This window comes from Choristoneura fumiferana, chromosome 23 (assembly GCF_025370935.1).
Source record: "Choristoneura fumiferana chromosome 23, NRCan_CFum_1, whole genome shotgun sequence".
Lineage (NCBI taxonomy): Eukaryota > Metazoa > Arthropoda > Insecta > Lepidoptera > Tortricidae > Choristoneura > Choristoneura fumiferana.
The window spans coordinates 10418618-10443591 of record NC_133494.1 but is presented as its reverse complement, the minus strand read 5'-3'; the positions used below and the strand labels follow the sequence as shown (position 1 = coordinate 10443591).

The window sequence follows — 24974 nt, the reverse complement described above, 5'->3', positions numbered from 1 at the left end:
TAAAATTAAAATTTTTGTCATATTCATACTCATTATCATTCATTTAAATATCAGCAAAAGATTATAAATAGAAATGCTAAATGCCTCACCATGTTTATTACATTGTGGGGCAAGTAATAAAAATAATATGAAATGAACATTAAGTACTGTTGCCAAAACAAGCACGGGCCGAGCGAGCGAAGCGAGCGTGCCGCGGTAGCGGCCGGCTAGTGCCAGAATAAAATTCTATTATTAAGATAACTTACTTTAAAGATTTTGATAGATGTTTCTATAAACATTATATTCATTTAATTTTAAGTAAAAAAAAAAATAGTAATGAGACATGTTTTTTTATTACATTGCCCGGGTCCATATTGGCTCATATACAGTTTATTTTTCGATTATTTATAATAATACCGCTTTGTAATCATAATCATCATTTCTACGCAAATTATTTGTTTTCATCACACTTGCTCGTCAATGACGTTATTCTATGCCTGTATACTAAAAGACAATGGCCTCAATTGTTCCTGTGGGAATTATGGATTTACGTATAGTTTTACTCCCCAAAGGAGTATTTTTATCCTTTATTGTGGCAAAAAGCACTACTGAGATGATATATTGTTTGTTTGTCTCTATTCAGGAGCGACATCGAAGCGCGGGTGGAACGATCCGTCGTTCTAGATCCGGGTCACGCAGCGGCGTCGGCGTCCCAGGAAGCGAGTTGCGGCACGCGGCGCGGCGACGGCATCGGAGACGGCGCGACGGCTCCGAGTCTCGCGGCAGCCGCGCCGGCACTCCGCTGCGTGACGAGCTGGACGCGTTGCCCGCCGAGCCGCGCCGGCCGCCGCGCGAGCGACCGCCGCTACCCATGTCGCTGCCGCTGCCCAAGTTCGCTGCGCAGTTGTTGCGCACGGCACCCGCTACGCCGCGGCCCGCACCGGCCCCCGCGCTCGCGCCCGCGTCTCCACCGCGACCGCCATCCGCATCATCTTCCAGCGCAGGCTCCGCGCCGCACTCGCCCTCGCTGGAGGAGCGCATCCGCAGCCTCGACGAGAAGTACGAGAAGTGGAGCGGGTCGCGCGCGCTGGCTGACGCGCCCGACCGCGCGCGCCTGCGGCACCGCCTGCTCGACGTCGACATCAACGAGGTGAAGCCCTCCGAGGTGGTGCGCTCGCTGCTGGCCAAGCGTTCTGTCTTCGACGAGGACTCCGAGCGGCTGGAGGGCGCCGCGCGCGCGCCTTCGCCCTCGTCGGCCGGCTCGCCGCGCCGCCTGCGCTACCCTTTCCCCGCGCACTCCGACACCGATGCGCCCGACCGCCCTGCCGATCCGCGCCTCAACCGCCCCGAGCGGCCCTACCTGCCGGAGCGGCTCGGCAAGTTCAACGAGAGCGACTATAGAGTTGACTCGCGGCTTCGACTCCGAACGCCCTCTACGGATAAGGTGCAGCCCGAGCCGACCGACAGGAAGCCCTCACCGAAGACAGACCCGGCTCGGACTGCCGAACTCGACAGTGAATCCTGGAAAGACGTCGATAGAAGAAAAAGAGATTTCCTATTCTGCGGAAAAGAGACTGAAAGAAAATTGTCTTTCGATCTCGACCCCATGGATGTCAAGGAAGGCTTAGAGAAGATAGTATTCGACTACCAAAATAAAATAGATAAGAGCATTTCATCTGACACTCGAAGATCGACAGAGAATTCTGAACCGGTAACTGATAGATTAACAATCAACAAGAAAAGTGACCCCATTGATGAGCTAAAGATTAAGAGGTCAGACAGTTCGAACTCTACAGAGATCTGTAATATGCCTGAAGTGGCAGACAAGAAAATTATTTTACCTGAAGAGCTTCAAGAAAAGAAAAGCAACCAGAATGATAAAATTATTGAAAAATTTGAATTTAAGATCAAAACTGAATCATTAATCGAGAAAGAAATTAGAACGAGCTTAGAAAATGAAAGCAAAGAGGAGGAAATGTTTCAGATAAAGAGCGAATTTGATATTAAAACAGAACTACCTGTCTCTAATCATATTAAGAAAGAAATTATAGATTTTGAAGTGCCACAGAATCACTTAAATAATATGAATAGTATTAAGCCGTCGAAAGATTTATCAGATCTTAGCCAAGAACTTATCCGATCAACAGAAAAGAATGGTAAAGAAAGATTAAATCAAAACATATTATTAGAATTAGAAGCTCTTCAGAATAGTAAAAAGATTGAAAAGGAAAACATAGAATTTGTAAAATCTTTCGATAAGGACAAAAGTGGGAGTCATTCTTTATTTGCCACTGAAGTAACAAAAGTCACAGATGTGGAAAAAACTGGTGACGAACGCATTAAAACTGAGCGTGAAAAAGCAGGTGTAAAAAACCGCTCAGAAAAGGAGAAACACGAACACGAAAGGGAAAAACCAAAGAATAATAGAAACGAGCGAGCGCTCGAAAAACACGAGAAAGATAAAAAATCTAAAGTCGACACCTGCACGGATAAAGCACACGCTGATAAAGGTGAGAAAATAAAAACTGAAAAAGATATTGACAAAAATTCCAGAGATAAAACTGAACGAGACGTAGATAGAGCAAAAAACCACGATGAAAAATCTTCGCGGCATGATCATCACAAAAGGGACAAACATGAAAAAGATAGAAGAAAGGAATGTGTTGAAATAGATTTTTTATCTAAAACCAAAAAAGACGACAAGTGTAAATATGACCGCCCTAAGAAAGAAAGCGAGTCAAAACGTGACGCCAAGAAAGAAACTGATTCTACCAAAATGCGCAAGTCTTCTAGGGATGAATCAATTAGAGATTTATGTCGTAAGGACTCCACTGACTCTTCAACATCAAGAGCATCGCAGGACTCTTCAAAGGTTAAAGAACCGGATAACATTGATAGCAAAGATGACGTCAAAAATAAAGCAAAGCTACAAAATGATTTGATATCAAAACACAAATCTGAGAAAGAAATGTCAATGAAATTTATTGATCCTTTTAAGCTGAATCCAACGGTAAAACTCAAAATGACAGATATCAAAGAAGAAAAAGTGTCATCTGATTGTGTCAGTGTCAAAGTGTCAGTTGATAATTCTCTCGAAAACACATTCAAAAGCAAACCTGAAATTACAGAGAAGCAGAGACATTATTCTCTTGATTCACCCAGTTTCGATTCGAAGCGTAAAGAGCGCCTGAATTCGTGCTCAAGTTTACCAGCGCATATTGGTCACAAACGCAGGATGTCTTCACAAGACACGTTTGATTTTCTAAATGAGGAAAGTAAAAAAAGTAAAACTGATTCAAAAGACCCTGAGAGAAGAGATTCCAAAGATTCTCGAAGTGGTGACCGGCATAAAACTACAAAATTTAATAAAGGATATTTTGCGAAAATTATTGAGAGTAAAACTAAAGACGATAAGAAAAACCAAGTGAAACCGCCGGATGATGAATGGAAAGATACCAACGACACAAAAGACTTAAAACAAGAAAAATCCAAATCTCTAAGAAAAAGTCCTAAGGGTGATAGCGAAGAAAAACTTGATAGTAATTCAGACATTCAGACGGATGGGTTACATAATGACTTCGATTTTCTTGCCACACTTGAACTTAGATCTAGTGAAGAAGATGAGAGACAACGGGCTCTGAGAAAAGAGATGAAAGAAAAGAAACGAATTCAGCAGTTGCAACAGATACAAGAACTTCAGATGAAACAGCAGGACGTACTACAACAAGGAGGAGATCTTACGTGTAAAAACAAGGACGAGAAAAAACTTAAAATGGACGACAAGAGAAAGGAAGTAGCTCGTGAGAAAAGAATGTCCACTGACCGCAAGAGCCGGGAAGATAAAAATGATAACCAAAAACGAAAGAATCGTAAGATGACTCAAAGTACCGATACATCAGACTCTGATGAACCTAAAAAGCATTCTATATTTGATATCGTCGACGATGGGCCGACGTATATTTCAATGTATGATAAAGTAAAAGCACGTTCATGTAAAAATATGCAAAAACAAGAAGAAGAAAAGCGACAAGAAAAGATAAAGGCAAAATTCAGTCAATTGAAGCAGAGCCGTGCTAAACGGGAAGAAAAGAAAAGATCTAGTTGGGATGAAGACAGTGATTCCGACCAGGATGGTGGAAGAAGAAGACAACCAAAAATGTCAATGGATAGTTCTTCTGATGATGAAAACGTTTTGTTACAAAGTAAAAAACGTGAAAAATCGCAATCCCTTGATTTTGACCGTAAACAAATAAGTGATTTTTTGAATCTACCAAGTACTGAGGAAGATACGCAAAACAAACTGTCCCGTAAAAACTCAAGATCGCGTATCATGTCAGATACATCAGATGATGAAAATTCTAAAAGAAGAAGTGCAAGTAAAAGTCCAACTTTCCTTAATAAGGTCAAAAAGGAACTTATGTCCGATTTGGAACTATTACAGGATAGACAAGATGATATCATACCATCTTCTGATGCACCCTGTGACAAAGTAAATAAAAATTCGTTATTAAATTTATTTGGCAAAAGTGATAGTGACGACAGCAAGTTAAAATCTAGTTTAGGAATGGACAATGATTATAAACCTTGCTTTGCACCCAACTGTAATGACTTCTCATCAGAAAGTGAATCAATGGCAGCCCATAGACATACAGGAGAAGCTCGCAAAAAACATAAAAAGAGGCAAAAGAAACATAAATTTTCATTTTCTGAAGATGAGACAAAAGGTGAAAATGCTGATTGCAATTCTGTAGGCGGTACTTCTAAGCACCGGCATTCGGATAAAATTCGACGTCATAGCAACAAAAAAGAAAAACGGAAAGACAAAATTCGCGATAGTTTTGATGGTGATGACAGTCGCGATGAGAAAAATAAGGCGAAGAGAAATAAAAATTTGCTTAATAACTTTTCTGAGTTGGTTTCTGAGCCCAACTGTAATAATGCCAAAATGGAAGGTAAAATGGAAGATATATTTGGTCCACTCTCCGATGACTCTGATAAAGAAAGTAAAGGGATGATCCAAAAACAAAATTCCTTATTACATGACTATAATGGTACACTATCAGCATCAAATGACATCAGCATTAAAACTACTTCTGATGATGGTAGGCAAAGAGAAAAGGACGAATTAAAACGAAGAAGAGAGAGAAAACGAAAAGAAAAACGGTACTTTTCAAAGGAAGATGAAAACAGTTTGGATGTGGATGCTGTTAGTAGAGCAATCGAAGCTAGGTTATTTGCTGATTCTATAACCGATGAAGACAATCGTATCAGGGCAGAATCACCCTTAGGAAGCATAACAAAGGACGAACAAAATGATTTAAATTACATAGGCGAAGATCAAGCGCTCGACACAAATGTCGCTGAAGGTCTCTCAGAAAACTTAAAACGGGAGTGTAGAGAAAAGAAAAAGAAAAAGAAGAGAAACAAAGAAGATCGACAAAGCCGAAAGGAACATCACTTGTTCCACAATCACAGCAAATTAGATAAGCCTGATTTGCTAATAAACTCAACTATGACATTATCTCCTAAAACCCTATCAGAAATTCCGATGCCAAGTGATACGGAATCAACATCTGTTACAAATAAATCTGATGATTGCGCGTCCCTTTCCGAAACGCAAAGTCTGCCAAGGTTATCAGATAGCCCATTTATTGTTATTCAGCCTGACGATAATAATGACACCAAGAGTAGCAGTTCTGATATTACGAGTTGTGTTATTTCGACTGATGCTATGAAATTATTATCGGAGGAATACCCGACTATTGAAATTGACAAAATTCCCATGCCAGCACCTATAGAAACGATTGTTCAGGATATAAGCGATATACCTATGCCCGAGGAGCCTGAACCTGTAAAACGCAATAGTAAATCCGGTAACTTTAGTCCATCTTTTACTATTGACGTTGATCCTAGTGAAGATGCAGTACGCAGTATTTCAAACTTGGAAAAAGAACCAGATAAGAACATTGATAAAATTGACACGCCTACTACTCCAGTCGATGAGAAAACAGAGAAACCCAGAGCTGTTATTTCTCAAGAAGAAACAGAGGACGCGGTGGCTGCACTTTTAGGGGAAAGTTTTGGAGGCAAAAAGATCTCTTTTACCAATTGTTATGAAGAAACCGAAAGTAGCTCGACGCATGAAGTGGAGATCGAAAGTTCTAATTTGGAAAATTCTCTGGAACAGGATCCAGAGGAAATGAGACGGGCGGTAATAAATCTTAACATCAGTGAAATGGAGACAAAACCCGAAACTCCTGTTTCGGATAGCGATCTTTTATTAATCGACACTGATAACGAGGAAACCGAAGATGCGCCTCAAGATGCCATAGAAAGGCTACCAGTTAACATAATTGCAACAAACCAGTCTCTCGGTGTTAAAACCGCAATAGCAATTTCAAATATTGTTACATCGGCGACTACTAATATCATAGTCGCCAAGCCGAAACAAACTGTCCCTGTCTCCGATTCCAGTGAAACTAAGACAAAAGTTAGCGAATCAGATAGTAAACTGCCTTTAGTAAAACGAGAACCTGTACATCAAATAACATCTACTGCTACCCCTGTAATAACATCTTGGACACTTACGAACAATAAACTTCTTGAACCACATATTTTAAACATACAGCCTAATAAAGTGGCTTTGAGGGACGTAAATGAAAATAAACCTCGGCATATTACAGCAAACATTGTGCAGATTAAAACTCCGCAGAGTCAGAGTCTACAAATAGGCAATGCAGTAAGACCCATTTTATCACCAAATAGGATGAGTGCTCCATATCAAGTAATTAATCATATTCGTCCACAAACAAATATGCAACCGCCAACAATAAAAATACCAGAACCTCACATTTTATATCAGAAGCCACAAGGAATAGTTATCTCGCCCAGGCTGTCAACCGATCCTCGCCTGCAGAGTCCGAAGGCGAATCCACAGGGTAGAGATGGCATGACCTCACCTCGGCTTGCAATATTAAGCACTTCTCCTCAAAATTTAAATGTAGGGATGGTATCTCCTAACACTATTCAACAAAGATCTCCAGGTCAGGTGACCGTTGTACGTATGCAGCAACCGCCTCTCAGTCCCATCCAAGGCATGCATATACAACACGGTGTTCGGACGATGATGTCACCTAACAGGCCCAGCTCAGTTCTAGTACAAACTCAAGGGGCTCCAATCCATTTTAACCGATTGCCTGTTACGCCAGTTTTGGCACCAATATCAAAACAAATGAGTGTTAACAATATAATTCCCCATAGTAAAAGCATTGGGATAAATCCACCCACTTTGGTTCATCAGCATAAGATTATCACAAGCGAATGTGGAAAAGTCGACCAAAGGCCTGGCACAGATCATGAAGCTGCGAAAATTATTTTGTCATCTACAAATTTACATCAAAACACTAATCCAACAGTGATGGCTCAGAATCGCCTTATTTCTATGCAGAATGCAATGCATGTAGGAACAATAAGCTCTCCTCTACATTTAGCCAACAAAAGTATTATCAGCCATGTTAACCATATATCCGAAAAGCGAGAAAACCAAGTTCAGAAAGTTGAACAACACAACCATATACCTTATGGTGCGGCCCCTATTTTACACGTGAGTGCTGTCAATCATACCTCAGCATCAATAATTCAAAATCCTTGTAAATCTGTGATGAGTGCTATTCAAGAAACTAATCTTAATAGGGGTCCCGGGTCCAATGTTATTCACACACTTAATACGTCAAGAGTTTTGACATCAGCGCCTATGAGCAATATCATACAAATCGATTCAAGCAAACCACCTCCGTCAGTGTTATCCATTGCAACTATAAGACCATCAACAGTAGTTACAAAATTAGATTCCACAAGTACCGGCATAACAACAAGCACCCTTACAAATGTGGTCATGACACCACTTTTGCTAAAAACAAGTCAAGCACCAATCACTCCTAAAATAAATATTAAAAATGAAGCGAGTAACGAAATCAATCCTTCAACTATAACGCAAAATCAGTTTACCCGCGTGAAAACGGAAGGATTGACAGTAAATGACGATAATGAAACGACTGCTAAGCTACCTACTGATGTTTCTGAAACACAGCTCGTACACACAAGTAAAGACAATCCAACATGTGCTAATCCAGTGATCCCGTCATCTGAACACATTACAAAATGTGAAACAGACTTCGAAGAATTGCTAAAAGATAACACAAATGAAATAAAAATAACAAATGATACTGAAAAGAAGCTTGAAGTAAATGTTGGAAAATCGGTAACTTTATTCGCTGCCAGTCATACCAGACTCGATAATATTGACTTCATAAAAGAAATGCAAAGACCTGATGTTCTGACTCCAGAATCTACGACTTCTGAAGGGTCTGTCACTTCCCAAAAAGATATTAGAATTAACAATGACGTAATGGATAAAGAATTAACCAATAACAGCAATAGTGAGTTATCTACAACTGAGAAAAACACAAAAGAATTAAATAAAGAACCTTGCGATGAAGATAAAAATTCAAATACTGGAAATATTTTAAATATTTTTAATACACCTGAAAATTCTCCAAATTTCACAACTGCGAAAGGTATTGATATGATTGACAATAAGTTTCCTAGTTTACTGTTACAAGGACCTATTGACAGTCAAGTCAAAAACATAGATGAGAATGATTCATGGAGTGCTAAAGATGTTAATATTGAATCGGTTATCAAGAAAGTTGACTCACTTTGCAACGAGAACATTGAGGATATCAAGGATGACATTAAAACGGAATCTGATGTACAATCAAATACTGGGGAAAATGACTCAAACACTTCCGAAGAAGCTATTGTATCTATGGAATCTGTAAAGCCTACACAAACGGAAAGTGTGATTGAAAATAAATTAGATGGTATAGGCGTTGAGAAAAATACTCCTAGTAAAAGAGGCGGCCGTAGTATGAGAGGCAAAAAATCAGAAAAGAATCAAGACAGAGTACAAACACGCCAGATTTCAAAATCACCCCGTGGAGGATCAGCTGCAAAACGAGGCAGGGGAAGAGCTAAAGTTGACAAGAAAATTAAAAATGCACTTAACACCATCTCTAATACTTTACCCGGCGACGTTTACGATTTCCATGAAGATTCTGGAGATGAAACGTCAACATCACCGAATAAATCGGAGACACGCCCTCGGCTCATTTTGACAATAAAAAGTCCTTTAGGTCATTCTAATGCAATAGCCACATCAACTCTTAGTATTGGACAAAAAGAAGCGCTTAAGAATACAGAAAAACCTATTAGTAAAGACGACAAGCTGGAAGATTTCGTGTCCCCTTCGCCAAACACTCGAAAATCTAGGAGATTGCAGGAAAAAGACGTCCAACGAAGTACTGTCGATGACGTTATAGATGACGTTATTAAAGGTTCGGCTACTTCGACTAAATCCGGGAAAGAAATTAATAAAAAGAGACCTACAAGGCAGAGCGGTGCAAAAACCACTCCGCAAGACAAGGCATCCGATACTCGAAAATCACCCCGAGGTACTAAGAGGTCCCGAGATAGAAGTCTCTCTGATGCTTCTATCGATAGCAGCGACGAAAAAATCGTTAAAAAAGAGGAGTCCGTTAGAGACGCAAAGGTTCCCAAATTAGCTGAAACGCCAGTAACAGCAAAGATGGAAGTCGATACTCCCGTTTTAAAGCCGGTGGTTACATCAACCCACAACTCCCCGCCAGTCACCTTAAACGCACCAGCTCTCGTGAGCCAGCCACTGGTGAGTAGCCCTACGGTCGTCAACCATCTATCGATGGCCGGGACAAGTCAGCCTGCGGTGCAAAGCACGATAGTTTCTAATAAGACTCCGATTATCAGTAGTACCACAGTTACGATAAATCCTCCGGTTAGCAACACCGTCGTTGTCAGCAACTCCGCCGTGTCCAACCACCTGTCAGTCGTCAACAATACGGTCGTGAGCAATCCTCATCCTGCACCGACGCCTATTATGAAACCGCCCAAGAAGATGATTTCCGAGATAAGCGCGAAGCTGGCTTTCGAATCGGCGGCAACGGCGACCGTAGCTCCTTCCACCGAATACCAAGCGGACAAGGCGCCGGCGGAGGCGAACAAACAACACGTGCTGCCGGTGCGCGAGCCTCGCAGCCAGGAGCCGGAGATGGTACCGGCCACGGGTGAGGCGGGCGAGGCGCTCGCGCGGCGCTTAGCGGACGGCGTGCCCGGACACATGGTCCCCGTCGGCGCCACAGAAGCCACCGACGAGCGCGTGCAGTCGCCCGCGCTGCCGCACCGTCCACTCGTCTCGCACCGCCCAGCAGATCGAGCAACACCCATACTCATGAGGTAATTTACCTATTCTTAAAGCGCTCCTTTAATGATCAACTAGGAGTCGGCGGAGTGAATGTTCAGAAGATGCATGCTTACGTGTTGATCGTATGGTAAAGCGGGGTTATGTTTCCAGGGCCGGCGAAGGCGAAGGAGCGGGCGCGTCGCGCGGCGTGCGCGCGGGCTATGCGGGCACGGCGAGCCTGCCGCGCGGCGCGCACCACCCGCCGCCGCCGCACGCGCTGCACGCGCCGCTCGGACAACTCGCGCCCCACGCGCCGCTTGCCCCCCTCGCTCCCCTCGTGCCTCTCGCTCCGATGAATCATGCTAAACCAGTTCCACCTGTGCAGCCCCACCACCATCCAGGTAACTATATCAGTGTCGCTAAAATGTAAATTTTATTTATTTGTTAAATTTAAGGTCATGTCCATGTCAATAGATGTTAGATAAGGTAATTCATTGCATCACTAATTCCAATCCGCACTGGGCCCGCGTGGGAACTACTGCCCAAGCCCTATCATTCTGAGGGGAGGCCTGTGCCCTGCAGTGGGACGTATATAGGCTGGGATGATGATGATGATTGCATCACTATGTCTCGCCATATGGCATGCAAATATAGCTACAGCTTTATATGCATCATGCATTATAATCATAACAAAAATATAAATACTAATAAATAATACTAAAAGCAGTCTATCAAATATTCTTATATTGTAAATTATAGAGCGCTGCTTTAAAACCCTTCCGGTGCATTAGAACCTAAGCTAAAATTACCCTATTGCACAGTACAACCTAATGTCAAAAACACATATTGCCATATAAACATAAATTCAAAATAGCCTAACGTCTAAATACCTGAGTCTCTTAAAACCGTAAAACCAAAATGACATTATCATGAATATATACTACTCCCGGATCGCCTAATTTCATAAAGGTTGAAGCTCAAAATAAACTAACTAATACACTAGTCATAAAATACACCGTTCTTCAAATAAACTAGTTTCAAAACACACTAATCTCAAAACACCCTAAATTCAAATTTAAAGAACTTCACAGTGGTACCATCAGCCAAATATGTGGTCTAACACCCTAAAGTTGATAATCGTTTGCATGTCATAAAACAATAATGCCAATAGACGTGTCTGTCAACTTGAAAGTTCGACTTTAGCGACATATTTATTTGACAGGAACTTGTTTAAAAATTGGTAGACCACTTATTTGGCTGATGGTACAATAAACCTGAATTAACATACATAGGAAACGTTGATGAGATTAGGTAAACTTTAACCCTCTTAATTAGCAGATGGGTTATAACCAAGTTATAACTAAAAATAACCTGGCGAAGGTTAATATCAGTGACAAACAAAACTGAAACGGATGATCAATTTATTTAGTACATTAAAGAGGTTGTCGCGTTGTAAAAAAAAATACTTATGGAACGCGACTACCAAGTCATGTTGATACCTTATAATGTATTTACGTGCTGAGAATTTTACTGTCAATTTTAATATTATTATCTTCTGCAGGAGCCGCATCTCGAGGAACAATCACTTGCGTGCCGAAGATCAGTCCGCAAGGCCAGGTAGCTTTGGTGAGTTATTAATGTTATTAAATCAATAAAAATTTGAAAATTAATTAACATTACTCGTCTGTACATAATACAGAACTATACTTCAGAAATCTATTAATTTAACTACGCATCGGTTTTTGAGTATATTTCTGGGTAGTTTTATTTTATGTGTACATAAAAGACGTTATTTTTTGGAATCACTAGAGCTTATGATGTTTAGGTGGCTTACGATTGTAATTTTGTTCATGCTGCTCGGGATAGTCTGCTGATTTAGTTAGAAGCCCTCCGCCCGCACATCAACATACTTCTCCAGTTACCCCGGTATTGTAACTTATTTGCGTACTTCTGGCCCATTTTCCACGGAGAATATTCTAGTCCAGTTTCCCAAACTTTGTGATTATTTCCTTAAATGATAAAAAAGATATTCTAAATTTCATTTGACACTTGTGCCACTCCGGACTAAATACAAATTAGCATAATTTCAGCAAAAGCTCCGAGGATGGTATGCTCTAACACGTGTTTAAGCATTATATAAATGTGTATCTATTACCAATCCCTTTGAGTGGTAGGTTCTAACGGTGTACTTGATTGTTTGCAGAGCGATGGAATGTACCCACACTTTTCGCCTCAACACTATCAGATGTATCAACAACACTTCCGGGCGACACAGGAAAATCGAGCTACGCCCTCACAATTTACACGGTAAGTTCACACAGAACATATTCGATCATAGTGAGTTATTTATTTTGCGTAATACATGATGATGCCAGCGGACAAAGCAGGAGTTGCCTTAAGCTTATCTTTACTCTACCAGAAATCATTTTACCAAGTGTTTGTGTGCTAGGTTTAGGAAGTATTATGTGATTTCTCTTGATTTTAAATATGATCTCAGATAAGGCCTGTTTTAAGGAAACATTAGAATTGATATTTCTATTTTATATAAATGTACTTAAATTATTCAGCAATCCTCATTCAAAATGAAACAGTCATTTGCTCTAGTAAATTATGCGTTAATTATAGTTGTAAATACATACTTACCCGAATTATCTATTAGAAATGACAAATATAGAAACTTAAACAGCATTTTTGCTTTCTGAAACGTCAGGATTTTCCTTAGGAAAGTAAAAACGACTATTAACAAAAATCTTGTTTCAAAATGTATGTGCTTGGATTGGGAATTGAGATAAAGAATTAACTTAAAAATAGTAGTAAGTAGTGGACACTAATACACTTTTTTAATAGTAGATTGATCACCGAGGGTAGAAAGTGACCCATTTGATACTCAAGATGTGAGAGCGCCAATAGTTCGAGGGGAAATGGGTAATTTCACCCTAATTAGACACTCTACTTTTCATTTCGACTGTGAGGAAAGTAAAATACCTACTACAAAAAAATAAGAATAATAATAAATTTAATTTACTTATAACCTCCAACCAACCAACCTCCAACGGTACTTTTTCGACTGGCCACGGCCGACTAAAAAAAAATAATCGAGTTGGTCACGACCAAGGACCAAACTGGAGGTTGAACGCCGAACGAAGAAGTGACCTTTATAACTTATTAATAATATTCCATCTCTTTCTTTCACATTTCACGAATGACTTCAATCTCTTTCTTAGAAAGAGATGGACTATGTTCATGACGTAATAAAGATCAAATTTATTGTTTCAAACGGTTGTTCGGCATTCAACCTCCAGTGTTGTATATAAGCTCCTTGGTCACGACGTGCATCTAGATTGCCATGCAACGTGGAAAAAAGTGTCATTGACGTAACTCAATTATCTTCGACTCTATGGCTACTCGAAAAATAAAAATAAATACTTTCCACCCTAGAGATAAAAACGCAATTTTCCACCCGGCTGTCTACCCATGAAAATTAAACTTTCCGAACAGGAGAGATTAAAATGATTTTTAATGTCCATCCCTTTAACCACCCACAAGCCCGTGGGTTAATTGTTGAGCCAGTCATATTGCATGGCTTTAGTATTGTTTTGTGTCCAGCACACTGGAGGCAGAGGGTTCGGAGGCGCCGGCGCCGCCGCTGGAGCTGCGACGCGTGCCCACCGCGCGCGTGCCTCGCCCCGCGCACTCGCCCTCGCCAGCCGACCGACACATCAGTAAGTATACACTAATCTTACCTTTTACAATAAGAAAGCCAAGCCACAACGACCATCTGTTCTCCGTGCTATATATGGCCTGCCCATTGCCACTTCAACGAGCTAAATACAAATAAACAAACTCGCTTCGCTAAGTCTTTGACCAATGTGTGTTGCCAGTAAGGACATATGGATCCGAGACGTGGTGTTTCACTATAGGTCTTATAAATAAGCTCAGAATTGCTCAGCAAGCTATGCTTGGGATTTATCTATGGGATCGAATCAGAAATGAGGAGATACGTAGAAGAACAAGGGTCACCGAGTTATACCTACACGCTACGAATTCTCAGCATACCTCGGCAACCATCAGTCGCTAGTGCTCCGCGGTTACGTACGGACTCACGCGCATTTTTTACGTACCTTAATATGTCACAACGATATAAACCGTATTGTTCGGTGTACGGATCTAATATTATATAATAAAAACGGATTTATTGAAGTTATTTATCAGAAAAAAATGTATAATCTTAAATTCAACAATAAAGCTTTTCGCACATCTCAGAAGAGGCACAAATACTAGTAACAAATATAGTGTGATGAAGCCAAATAAAACCATTCAAAACATAATACGTTTTGCGGTTTATTAAAATAACGTAAAATGCATTTTTGTTAAACACTATTTAGACCATCTTTATATCTTTCATAATCCTTTCCCTACTTTAAATTTCATGTGACATTATCAAATCAAATACATAACACAACTGAAGAGTGACAGTTAGTAGAGTAGGCAAGCCCGCGTAGGTAATTATATCAAGGACGCTGCCGAGACGGCTTACTGTCCTTTTCTCTACTGTGGTAGTAATGAGGGTGCCATTTCTTCTGAAAATTACGATAAAGTAATATTTGAATTTTTTGATTTATTTTAACATATTGATTAGCACATACAATACTTTCTATTCTATAGGTATTATGGTAGGCAGGTTTATATTTTATTTGTTTGCCGACCATACTTGGCTATGAAAACTGCACGTTGATAACGATCTCTATTAGCTGATGTAATCATTGCGTTTCACGAAATTAAATCGTGTTTTTTTAAAATATTTTTGCACAATTGTCATTTCGAGGTTATTTCTACGCTCTAAAAAATGTCTATACTATATATGTATACACAATCACTAAAAGATTCAAATCATTTATTATTGTAAGACCACAGGTATATGTATAAATGTGGCGTTATCTAGGAAAAGGGGCCTTGTTGTCGGTTCTAGTTTCAGAGATAATAGCGTTTAAAGTACAATGTCAAAAAAAACATTTTTTATTTTCATACTCTATATTATAATTTGACAGAGACACAAATATTTAAATCGATTTTGTATGAGTTAAAACATCCCTTAAAGTTTAGTAAGAAAGGAACCTTATTGTCGGTGTCGCTCTTGTATGCTTTCTGTGCGATCGGTATCGGTTTGGAAGATGTGTCGGACGTCGGTGCTTTGTCGGCGTATAAAACGTCAATCACAATAATCATAAAAAACGTTTAATTAGAGTAAGGTAAATCATAAATAACTGGCCACCATTAGGCGGTATCCAGTTACCACTAGCGATTTTTGGGGCGAGTTGAAAGCGAGGCGAGCGCGCAGCGAGTTTGCTTCGAGCGAGTAACGATTTCACCGCGAGCACGCAACGATATCCCCGCGAGCGTGCAACGATGTCGCTGCGAGCGCGCAGCGAGTTCGCTGCGTTAGCGCCGAAGGCGCCCTATTATTATACGTATACGTATAGTACGAAAGTCTACAATATGGCGTTTTTGGCGCTAAAGTAGCGACCTCGCTACGCGCTCGCAGTGACATCGTTGTGCGCTTGCGGCGAAATCGTATTCAAGTTATTTATCAGAAAAAAATGTATAATCTTAAATTCAACAATAAAGCTTTTCGCACATCTCAGAAGAGGCACAAATACTAGTAACAAATATAGTGTGATGAAGCCAAATAAAACCATTCAAAACATAATACGTTTTGCGGTTTATTAAAATAACGTAAAATGCATTTTTGTTAAACACTATTTAGACCATCTTTATATCTTTCATAATCCTTTCCCTACTTTAAATTTCATGTGACATTATCAAATCAAATACATAACACAACTGAAGAGTGACAGTTAGTAGAGTAGGCAAGCCCGCGTAGGTAATTATATCAAGGACGCTGCCGAGACGGCTTACTGTCCTTTTCTCTACTGTGGTAGTAATGAGGGTGCCATTTCTTCTGAAAATTACGATAAAGTAATATTTGAATTTTTTGATTTATTTTAACATATTGATTAGCACATACAATACTTTCTATTCTATAGGTATTATGGTAGGCAGGTTTATATTTTATTTGTTTGCCGACCATACTTGGCTATGAAAACTGCACGTTGATAACGATCTCTATTAGCTGATGTAATCATTGCGTTTCACGAAATTAAATCGTGTTTTTTTAAAATATTTTTGCACAATTGTCATTTCGAGGTTATTTCTACGCTCTAAAAAATGTCTATACTATATATGTATACACAATCACTAAAAGATTCAAATCATTTATTATTGTAAGACCACAGGTATATGTATAAATGTGGCGTTATCTAGGAAAAGGGGCCTTGTTGTCGGTTCTAGTTTCAGAGATAATAGCGTTTAAAGTACAATGTCAAAAAAAAAACATTTTTTATTTTCTTACTCTATATTATAATTTGACAGAGACACAAATATTTAAATCGATTTTGTATGAGTTAAAACATCCCTTAAAGTTTAGTAAGAAAGGAACCTTATTGTCGGTGTCGCTCTTGTATGCTTTCTGTACGATCGGTATCGGTTTGGAAGATGTGTCGGACGTCGGTGCTATGTCGGCGTATAAAACGTCAATCACAATAATCATAAAAAACGTTTAATTAGAGTAAGGTAAATCATAAATAACTGGCCACCATTAGGCGGTAGCCAGTTAGGGCCTTATCACACTAGCGATTTTTGGGGCGAGTTGAAAGCGAGGCGAGCGCGCAGCGAGTTTGCTTCGAGCGAGTAACGATTTCACCGCGAGCACGCAACGATATCCCCGCGAGCGTGCAACGATGTCGCTGCGAGCGCGCAGCGAGTTCGCTGCGTTAGCGCCGAAGGCGCCCTATTATTATACGTATACGTATAGTACGAAAGTCTACAATATGGCGTTTTTGGCGCTAAAGTAGCGACCTCGCTACGCGCTCGCAGTGACATCGTTGTGCGCTTGCGGCGAAATCGTATACGCTCGCAGCGAATTCACTGCGCGCTCGCCTCGCTTTCAACTCTCCCGCAAATCGCTAATGTGATAAGGCCCTTATTGACGATTTACCCCAATCTGTGTCTTTAGAGGTTGATTTATAATAATAATAACGATTAATAGTTATAACTACAAATCAAAAGTATTTTTTTACATCTTATTCTTAACTATGTCACTAAACATTTTACGTCCGACACTAAGGTCCCTTTTCAAATTAATTTAGTGTAGAGACAAAATTATAGGTTTTTGGTAAGAGTTTTAATACTACAGTGTTCTTAAATTAAGACTATTAAAATTAATCGTAAGTTATTAGTCGTTTTCAAATGATATCACTTCATATCACTAAATATTTTACCACTGACCGTCTAAACATAACCGTTTGTTGATTTTTACTGTTTAATTACATTTGTAAACCACAAAGTTATTTTTGTTAAAGTATTCTTTTATATAATAAACAACGTTGATTCAAATCGGAGTAGTTCCTATTTAGTGTCCAATTGGGGATGTCTATTTTTTTTGCAATGTATAGTAAATCGAAAACCATTTCGAGATAAATGCTTTTTAACTCGTTTTCTGTAGTTATTTAATTTTTATATAATGTAATTAATTTATTATTTAACAAATAAGCTATGACCTTCATTTGACATTGGTGTAAATTGCGTAACTGGTCCAAGTCGTACTTTATTCTGTGTGGTTAGAACTCTTCACAATTTACGCGTGGATTATACTACGGAGTTTGATTTGGATCGGCAATCTGACATTTGGCACTGACAGTGCCGGCAAAGTGTCATTACTGTAAATTGTCATTCTTGTTTGTTTTGCGACGAATATTGTATTGAGCGGAATTAAGTAAAATACCCTGGCTGTGTTTATACCGGATTCCGATGACCTTTTCTGAATGAATTGTACCTTTGGTTAAACCGGACGCCGATCTTTCTGCACTTACGACGACTTACACTTCTCTCTTTGAGAACAACTTTGTTTGGCCCCGGACACCGATCTTTCTGCACTTACGACGACTTGCACTTTTCTGTTTGAAAAAACCTTTATTTGGCCCCGGACACTGATATTTCAGCATTTACGACAACATACGGTTCCCTTTGAAAACAACTTGGCTTGGTCCCGGATACCGATCGTTCTGCACGTAAATATCACGGGACAATTCACACCAATTGACCTAGTCCCAAAGTAAGCTAAGAAAAGCTTGTGTTATGGGTACTAGGCAACGGAAAAACATACTTATATACATAGATACATACTTAAATACATATTAAACACCCAAGACCTGAGAGCAAGATTCGTATTTTTCATACAAATATCTGCCCTGACACGGGAATCGAACGCGGGACCCCAAGCTTCGTAATCAGGTTCTCTAACCACTAGGCCATCTGGTCGTCAAAATGCTATGCCTTAAAAAAGTTAACTAAACAAGGTGATACTGATGAAAATATAATGTGAGTAGTTTTAAGGTTGAAAATAAAATAAAACTATTTTGGTTGTTTATTCACTTTTTATTATCTCACTTTGCAAATTAATCACACCGCATGCTTTAACAACAATATATATGGTTCATGTAACTTACATGTTTATGGTTTATGATAGAATGGGGTTTTAAAAGTCTAAACTCTCTTAATTCTTCTGATAAACCTCTCAACATGTACTCTGAGACTTGCTATTACTTTGTCTTTATTACTTCTGCTTTACTAGGCTTGATACCAGAGTACACGCTAGGAGGGCGGAGCAACTTGACACCTTTTGTTATCAGCTCAGTTTCAATTTATTTGAAGCCTCTGTCTGCTATGATGACTGAGTTTGGTGGCAGAATATCAATTTTCTAAATCTTCTTCCAGCTATAAAAAAAAAACTAAATTAGGTTCATGGTACAGAAGCTTAATACGATGAAAACTAAATTACATGGGTACATAAAAAACGGCGTTATTTATTAGATTTATAAAATAAATGCTAACTGAACCAGATATATATATATATACACCATTTTCTAAACCAGATATATATATACCATTTTCTAAAGTTGGTATTTTGTGACCCTGATATACAAAATAATTAAGTATGTAATATCTGGAATTCTCTGCCCTTTTTACTGCACTCCAACATAAATCAGACATGACTCAAGTTTCACGCATGATAGTGCATCTTCTGCAAATACGACAATAGTTATACTCGTATTTGTAGGTTAGTAAGTGTATAAAATAAATTACTTACGTTTAGATGATCTTCACAGCAATAACACTGGCGTTTTGAATCGACATCGATATCTTATTTATAACACCATAGCTTTTTCAAGTTCTTATTTACGTGCACAAAAGCTTTTTTACTATTACGGCTAGTAGTGTTGGTGCGACTTGGTACAATACATTTTTTATTCATCTCGGTATCCAGAGGCAAGCAAAGTTCAACGAATAAGCAGGTTCAGTCCAAGGTACTAGCACAGTATATTAGGGTAATAGGAATCCAGGGAAAAACAATTATGTTACGAGGATGGAACGGATTGACAATAGTGAAAGTTGGTTGACAGTTGACACTAGACTTGACCACAGATAAAAAAATTAAAAATAAAGAGGGTGCCACATGACAAAGTCATGAACTAATCAGCTATGTGGTAGCACTTTATCGAATTGTGACGTCATCAACCAAAATATTTTCAATAATTAATTTTGAAAAAAGTAGTGAACTAAATGAAAAAATATTGAAATTAGTTTCTTATAATTGACTTTTCTGTACAAAAAAAATATAAAAACCGTGGGTAATTTTTTTTAGACATCCCCAATTACGCATAATATTTTTTCCTTTGATAAAATCCAATGGAAATATACTATAAATAGAAAATTAAGTTAAAAATCCATCAACTTTCATTTTCTTTTATGCGCTTTGGCAAGGTAAACTATAGGAAAACAGTTATCCAATTACAAAATTGTACTTGAAACCTGAAAGCCCGTACAATCTACTCCTCAAAAAAAGTGACATTATATAATACAATCAAAAATAATAATAAAAATACAACAAAAATCAAATTAATGAAATTATGGTTATATGAAATGAAGACAAAATAAAATAAAACAGATAAAAAATAAAATCATTACAAATCAAATCAGATTAAATCAAGTCAAACAAAGCATGCATGGCTTATAAAATAGATGAGAAAAAGCGGCCAAGAGCGTGTCGGACACGCCCAAGATAGGGTTCCGTAACCATTACGAAAAAAAAATCAAGTAATATAATGTGCGTTATTACACAATTAAAACGCTTACTACAGTCTTACAGCCTTATTCATAAAAAGTTAGAGCCTCCTTGAAGGCTCCTTGAAGGCCCGATGCTAAAAAACATGATTCATAAACGTCTGTTAGCGCTAATCAGTCGATCAAGGCTCTGCTAAAGTTAGAGGACCGTAGACCCTCCTTTATCTCCCTGCTAAGTCACAAAATGGCCGCCACAAGTATGAACAGCTGACTTTGACAAGAGCAAAAACCATACCGAAGATATTTTAGTGAAGGGTGAAGTTACGCAAAGATTAAAAAAAAAACCAGGAAAAATATTTTTCAGGAATTTGTATTTAAAAATCCTCTAAATAGCAGCAATAAATTAACAATAAGTATGAAAAAAAAAATAGGATGATTAACACAATTATGGCTTTTTGCACAACATAAACATGCGGATCGGAAATGGCGGGAAAACAAAACTTCTCGCTTTTTATTTTTTTCCTGTAATTTGCTGTCACTGCTGTCAACTTTTTTTTTTTAATTATCGATTAGGCCATTTTTTGTCTTTGATTTGTCAAGGTGGCCAAACATAAACGAGTCTAATCAGTCTATCAGCGGCTCAACAACTAGCAAACTGCTAGCATGGCTTATGAATCATACTTCGGACAAGAGCGTCTACACGCCCAAGATAGGGTTCCGTAACCATTACGAAAAAAAATCAAGTAATATAATGTGCGTTATTACACAATTAAAACGGTTACTACAGTCTTAAAATCTATTACCATAAAAAGAGCGTATATTCACGGCACTTACGTCCTTTTGTTGAGAAGCGCAGTTTTTCTGCAATAACTCAAACCTACCTATCTACTCAAACCTAGTTAACTACGGAACCCTAAAAAAGGCGATATTGATAACAGAGCACCATCTAACGGGATATTGATCATGAGGCAACCAGGAGCATCGTCCTTAACGCGTGTTGTCTCCGCAGTGTACGCGGTGGGGTGCGGGCGGTCGCCGCCGCCGGCGCACGGCACGTCGCGCCTGCCGGGCGCGCTGCCGCCGCTGGCCGCGCCGGGCCCGCCGCACGCATCGCAGGTGCCGCGCGAGGCCGACTCGCTACAGATGCTGCTAAGGGTACTTAACACATTTTAATTTACATTTTATACTTATTAGTCTTGCTTCGCTGATTGCATCAGGTTGAAATAATTCATGATTCAAACCTCGTCGTTACCTTACAGTCCAAAAATTCTACATTGAAAAAAAAAAACCAAAAACATAATCTTGAATCATGTTCACTGTGGCGAATAGTATCACTTCTACGCTTATAATGTATTTGAACGTTGTTTAAACAATAAAAACATTCTTAAAAGTAGGTACTTTATATGGAACTTAAACCATTATTCGTAAGGTTGAGTCTGAAAAGAAAAATAAATATTAGAAACAGGTAAAGACAAAATAAAAATAAAATCGATCTTATTGTTCGTGTCTGTTGGCGCCTGATCCTACTTGCTTTGGTCTTAGACGTAGATTTTACAGTGTGCATTAAAGCATAAAAAGTTTTTTTAATTAGCCTACATCGAGCATGAATACGACGTTTAGGGTGGCTCAAAGTAGATTTTTTCTGCGCATATACGGTTGGTTTTGGCAACCGAACGTGCGTGTACGCGCTTATTCCTGCGTATTCAACCGTGCACGCGCTAACAAACACGAGCTTATACGCGCAAATAACGCTAGTCTGAAACTGTTCTTGCAGCGTTACCCGGTGATGTGGCAAGGGCTTTTGGCCCTAAAGAACGACTCTGCGGCCGTCCAGATGCACTTCGTGGGCGGCAGCATGCGCGTGGCGCACGACACGCTGCCGCGGCACACGGACGGCTCCACGCCGCCGCTCCGCATCGCGCAGCGCATGCGCCTCGAGCCCGTCCAGCTCGACCAGGTGCATCGCAAGATGAAGGTAACGTTATTTGTTTACTAGTGTTTACCCGCGGCACCGCGGCCTCGCACACGTTAACCATTAAAACCAACAGGTGAATTGAAATTCTGGGATTTTCTATATTCACAAAAATACATCGTAGATTTCACTAACTTTGTATATAACATAGCTTAGTTTAGTTATTCATTCAATGCATCATTATCACATTACAATTTACATAAATGTCAGTTATGTATTAGAATTTGTATTGAAATCGTCAAAGGTAATAAGATGAATAATAATATAATATACAAATAAAGTGTGAAGCGCGCCGGTGAAGGAAAACATCGTGAGGAAACCTGCACAAACCTGCGAAGCAATTCATGGTGCGTGTGAAGTTCCCGAGCAGCACTGGGCCCGCATGGGAACTATGGCCCCCAAGCCCTCTTTTTCTGAGAGGAGGCCTGTGCCCAGCAGTGGGACGTATATAGGCTGGGATGATGATGATGATGATGATACAAATAAAATTCTAAGTATATCATGATGTGAATGAAAACAATTAAAATAAGACAAGGGATCGTCATAATGAAAACGCATTGAAATTAACATTAAAAAAGAATAAAGGCCAAAATGTCAAAGTTATGTAAAAAATAATACATCAGGCAATAACTCAGTAGGTAATAATGAAAATGTTAATGTAAAAATTATAAAATGATAACAATTTAAGCAATAAAATAAATAATTTGAAATTCGTAAAATTAAAAATCCAGTTTTATACATAAATTCATTTACCCAATAAAACGTTTTTTCCAACAAAAGGTCTTACCCGTTATATCAGTGCCAAAATTCATGTGTCTAAACTAAACCCAGTAGTTGAAATTTCGAGATTTTATCCCTATCCCTTGGGAATATCAGAATAAAAAGTATGTGTTATTCTAGAAGGCCTTGGTATCTATATACCAAACTAGCGTTTACCATTCACTTTCGCATTTATATTATTAGTAAGGTACGTTGTCAACACTGGGCAACTAAGCGACATGAGATCTGATTAACAGGAGCTATAAATGTGATCTTTTCCTCGGCAGTTGGAGAACGAGCACTGTATCTTGCTGGCGCTGCCGTGCGGGCGCGACCACATGGACGTATTGCAACAATCCACCAACCTCAACGGTGGCTTCATCACCTACCTGCAGCGAAAACAGGCCGCCGGCATCGTCAACGTCGCGCTGCCCGGACACCACCAGGTACCTTATCATAGCCAATACTCAGTGCCGGCGTTAGGGGGGCGACCGGGGCAGCTGCCCGGGGCGCCACGTGCTACAGGGCGCTGCACGCGCCAGCTCAAATTAACCACTTAATTAATTCGAATACCTATCTTTATCAATGTAAAGAAAACCTAGACAGCGTATTAACTTTAATTTTAAAGACATATATCTCGTAGGAGTGAGTATGAGTAATCTGTGTCCAACAAACACGACCTGTAATTTTGTCGCTTCTCTAAAAGGGCGCCAAAGGCATGACTCGTCCGAGGCGCCTAGATGGCTAAGGCCGGCCTTGCCCACACCCGACACATCCATACACACTGAAAGTGACGTCACTACCATTGTAAGCTGGAACACTTCCACTGTTTAACAAAGGTCTCCTTAGAACGCTACGATTAAAGTCAAAGTCAAAATGTCTTCATTCAGTATCCTCCTGACTCCTCGCGTACTTTATAAAGGACCAATTACCACTTAAAACAACGGCCGAATGTACTTTATAAAGTACAAAATGTTTTAAAAACAAATATTTCAGTAATATTTTTTTGTAAAAAAATCTAATACAAGCTTTTTTGCTGGCGGTACTTTTTGCCCCTGGTTACCAAAGTTGGTAGTCGTCAAGACGAATCAAATGAGACCAAAATCGATGCGGTCGTGTCGTTTTATTACAGAGTTCCTATGGCCAACATCTAACTCCATCATCAGATCAGCTCAACGTCATAATAATATTGCATTGTCATCGAATTTATACATGCATGCAAAATTTCAGCTCAATCGGTTGAAGATATCCACTTCAAATTAAGTTGAAATATTAATTCCCCCCAAACAAACATTACATTACAAGTTAATAAAAACATATCGCCAAAATGTAAGGACTAGGTGCAAGTATTTTGAATAAAGAACAATTTTAAATTCTCATCCTCTTTTGGCTGTCGCCCTGTCGGTGGCTGAATAGCGCTTTAGACTCTTACCATGCGCCGCGGCGCAAGCGGCAGAAAAAAAAAGTGGCTGAACGCGATAATTCGGCCGACGGCGCCTACTTATTATGAATTAGTGAATAAATCTTAACCTGATTTTAAATTTTGACCTTGTTAATAAATAGTGTTACTTAGTATGAATTATAACGGACATTTTTTAGTGTAAAAAAACATTAAACACAGCGGCTGTGAGTGCTTTATTGATGTTGCATTTGTGAAATGTGTGTAGTGTGTGTCGGAGGTTTGTGGATCATAAATTGTTATTTAATCTTAATGCTGCACAAAAAAATAAACCACGGCCTTAGAGACAATTATTATAATTATCGAAGGTTTTATTATAAAATAGCAAATTTATAAGTAGTTAAACATTA

General features: G+C 39.3%; 1 protein-coding gene across 4 annotated transcripts in view; it reads left to right on the top strand.

Annotated features, from left to right (window-relative positions):
* Positions 1-24974, top strand: part of spen (spen family transcriptional repressor split ends) — a 117254-nt gene that overhangs the window by 88664 nt on the left and 3616 nt on the right. For 2 of the 4 annotated variants that reach the window (XM_074105466.1, XM_074105464.1), the window contains exons 11-19: positions 623-10308; positions 10427-10656; positions 11817-11881; positions 12122-12181; positions 12459-12562; positions 13862-13977; positions 21444-21589; positions 22209-22409; positions 23453-23611. In XM_074105466.1, the coding sequence (XP_073961567.1) occupies positions 623-10308; positions 10427-10656; positions 11817-11881; positions 12122-12181; positions 12459-12562; positions 13862-13977; positions 21444-21589; positions 22209-22409; positions 23453-23611 (10767 nt within the window). The remainder of the gene's footprint in view (positions 1-622; positions 10309-10426; positions 10657-11816; positions 11882-12121; positions 12182-12458; positions 12563-13861; positions 13978-21443; positions 21590-22208; positions 22410-23452; positions 23612-24974) is intronic. The other 2 variants (XM_074105467.1, XM_074105465.1) reach the window with 1 other exon arrangement.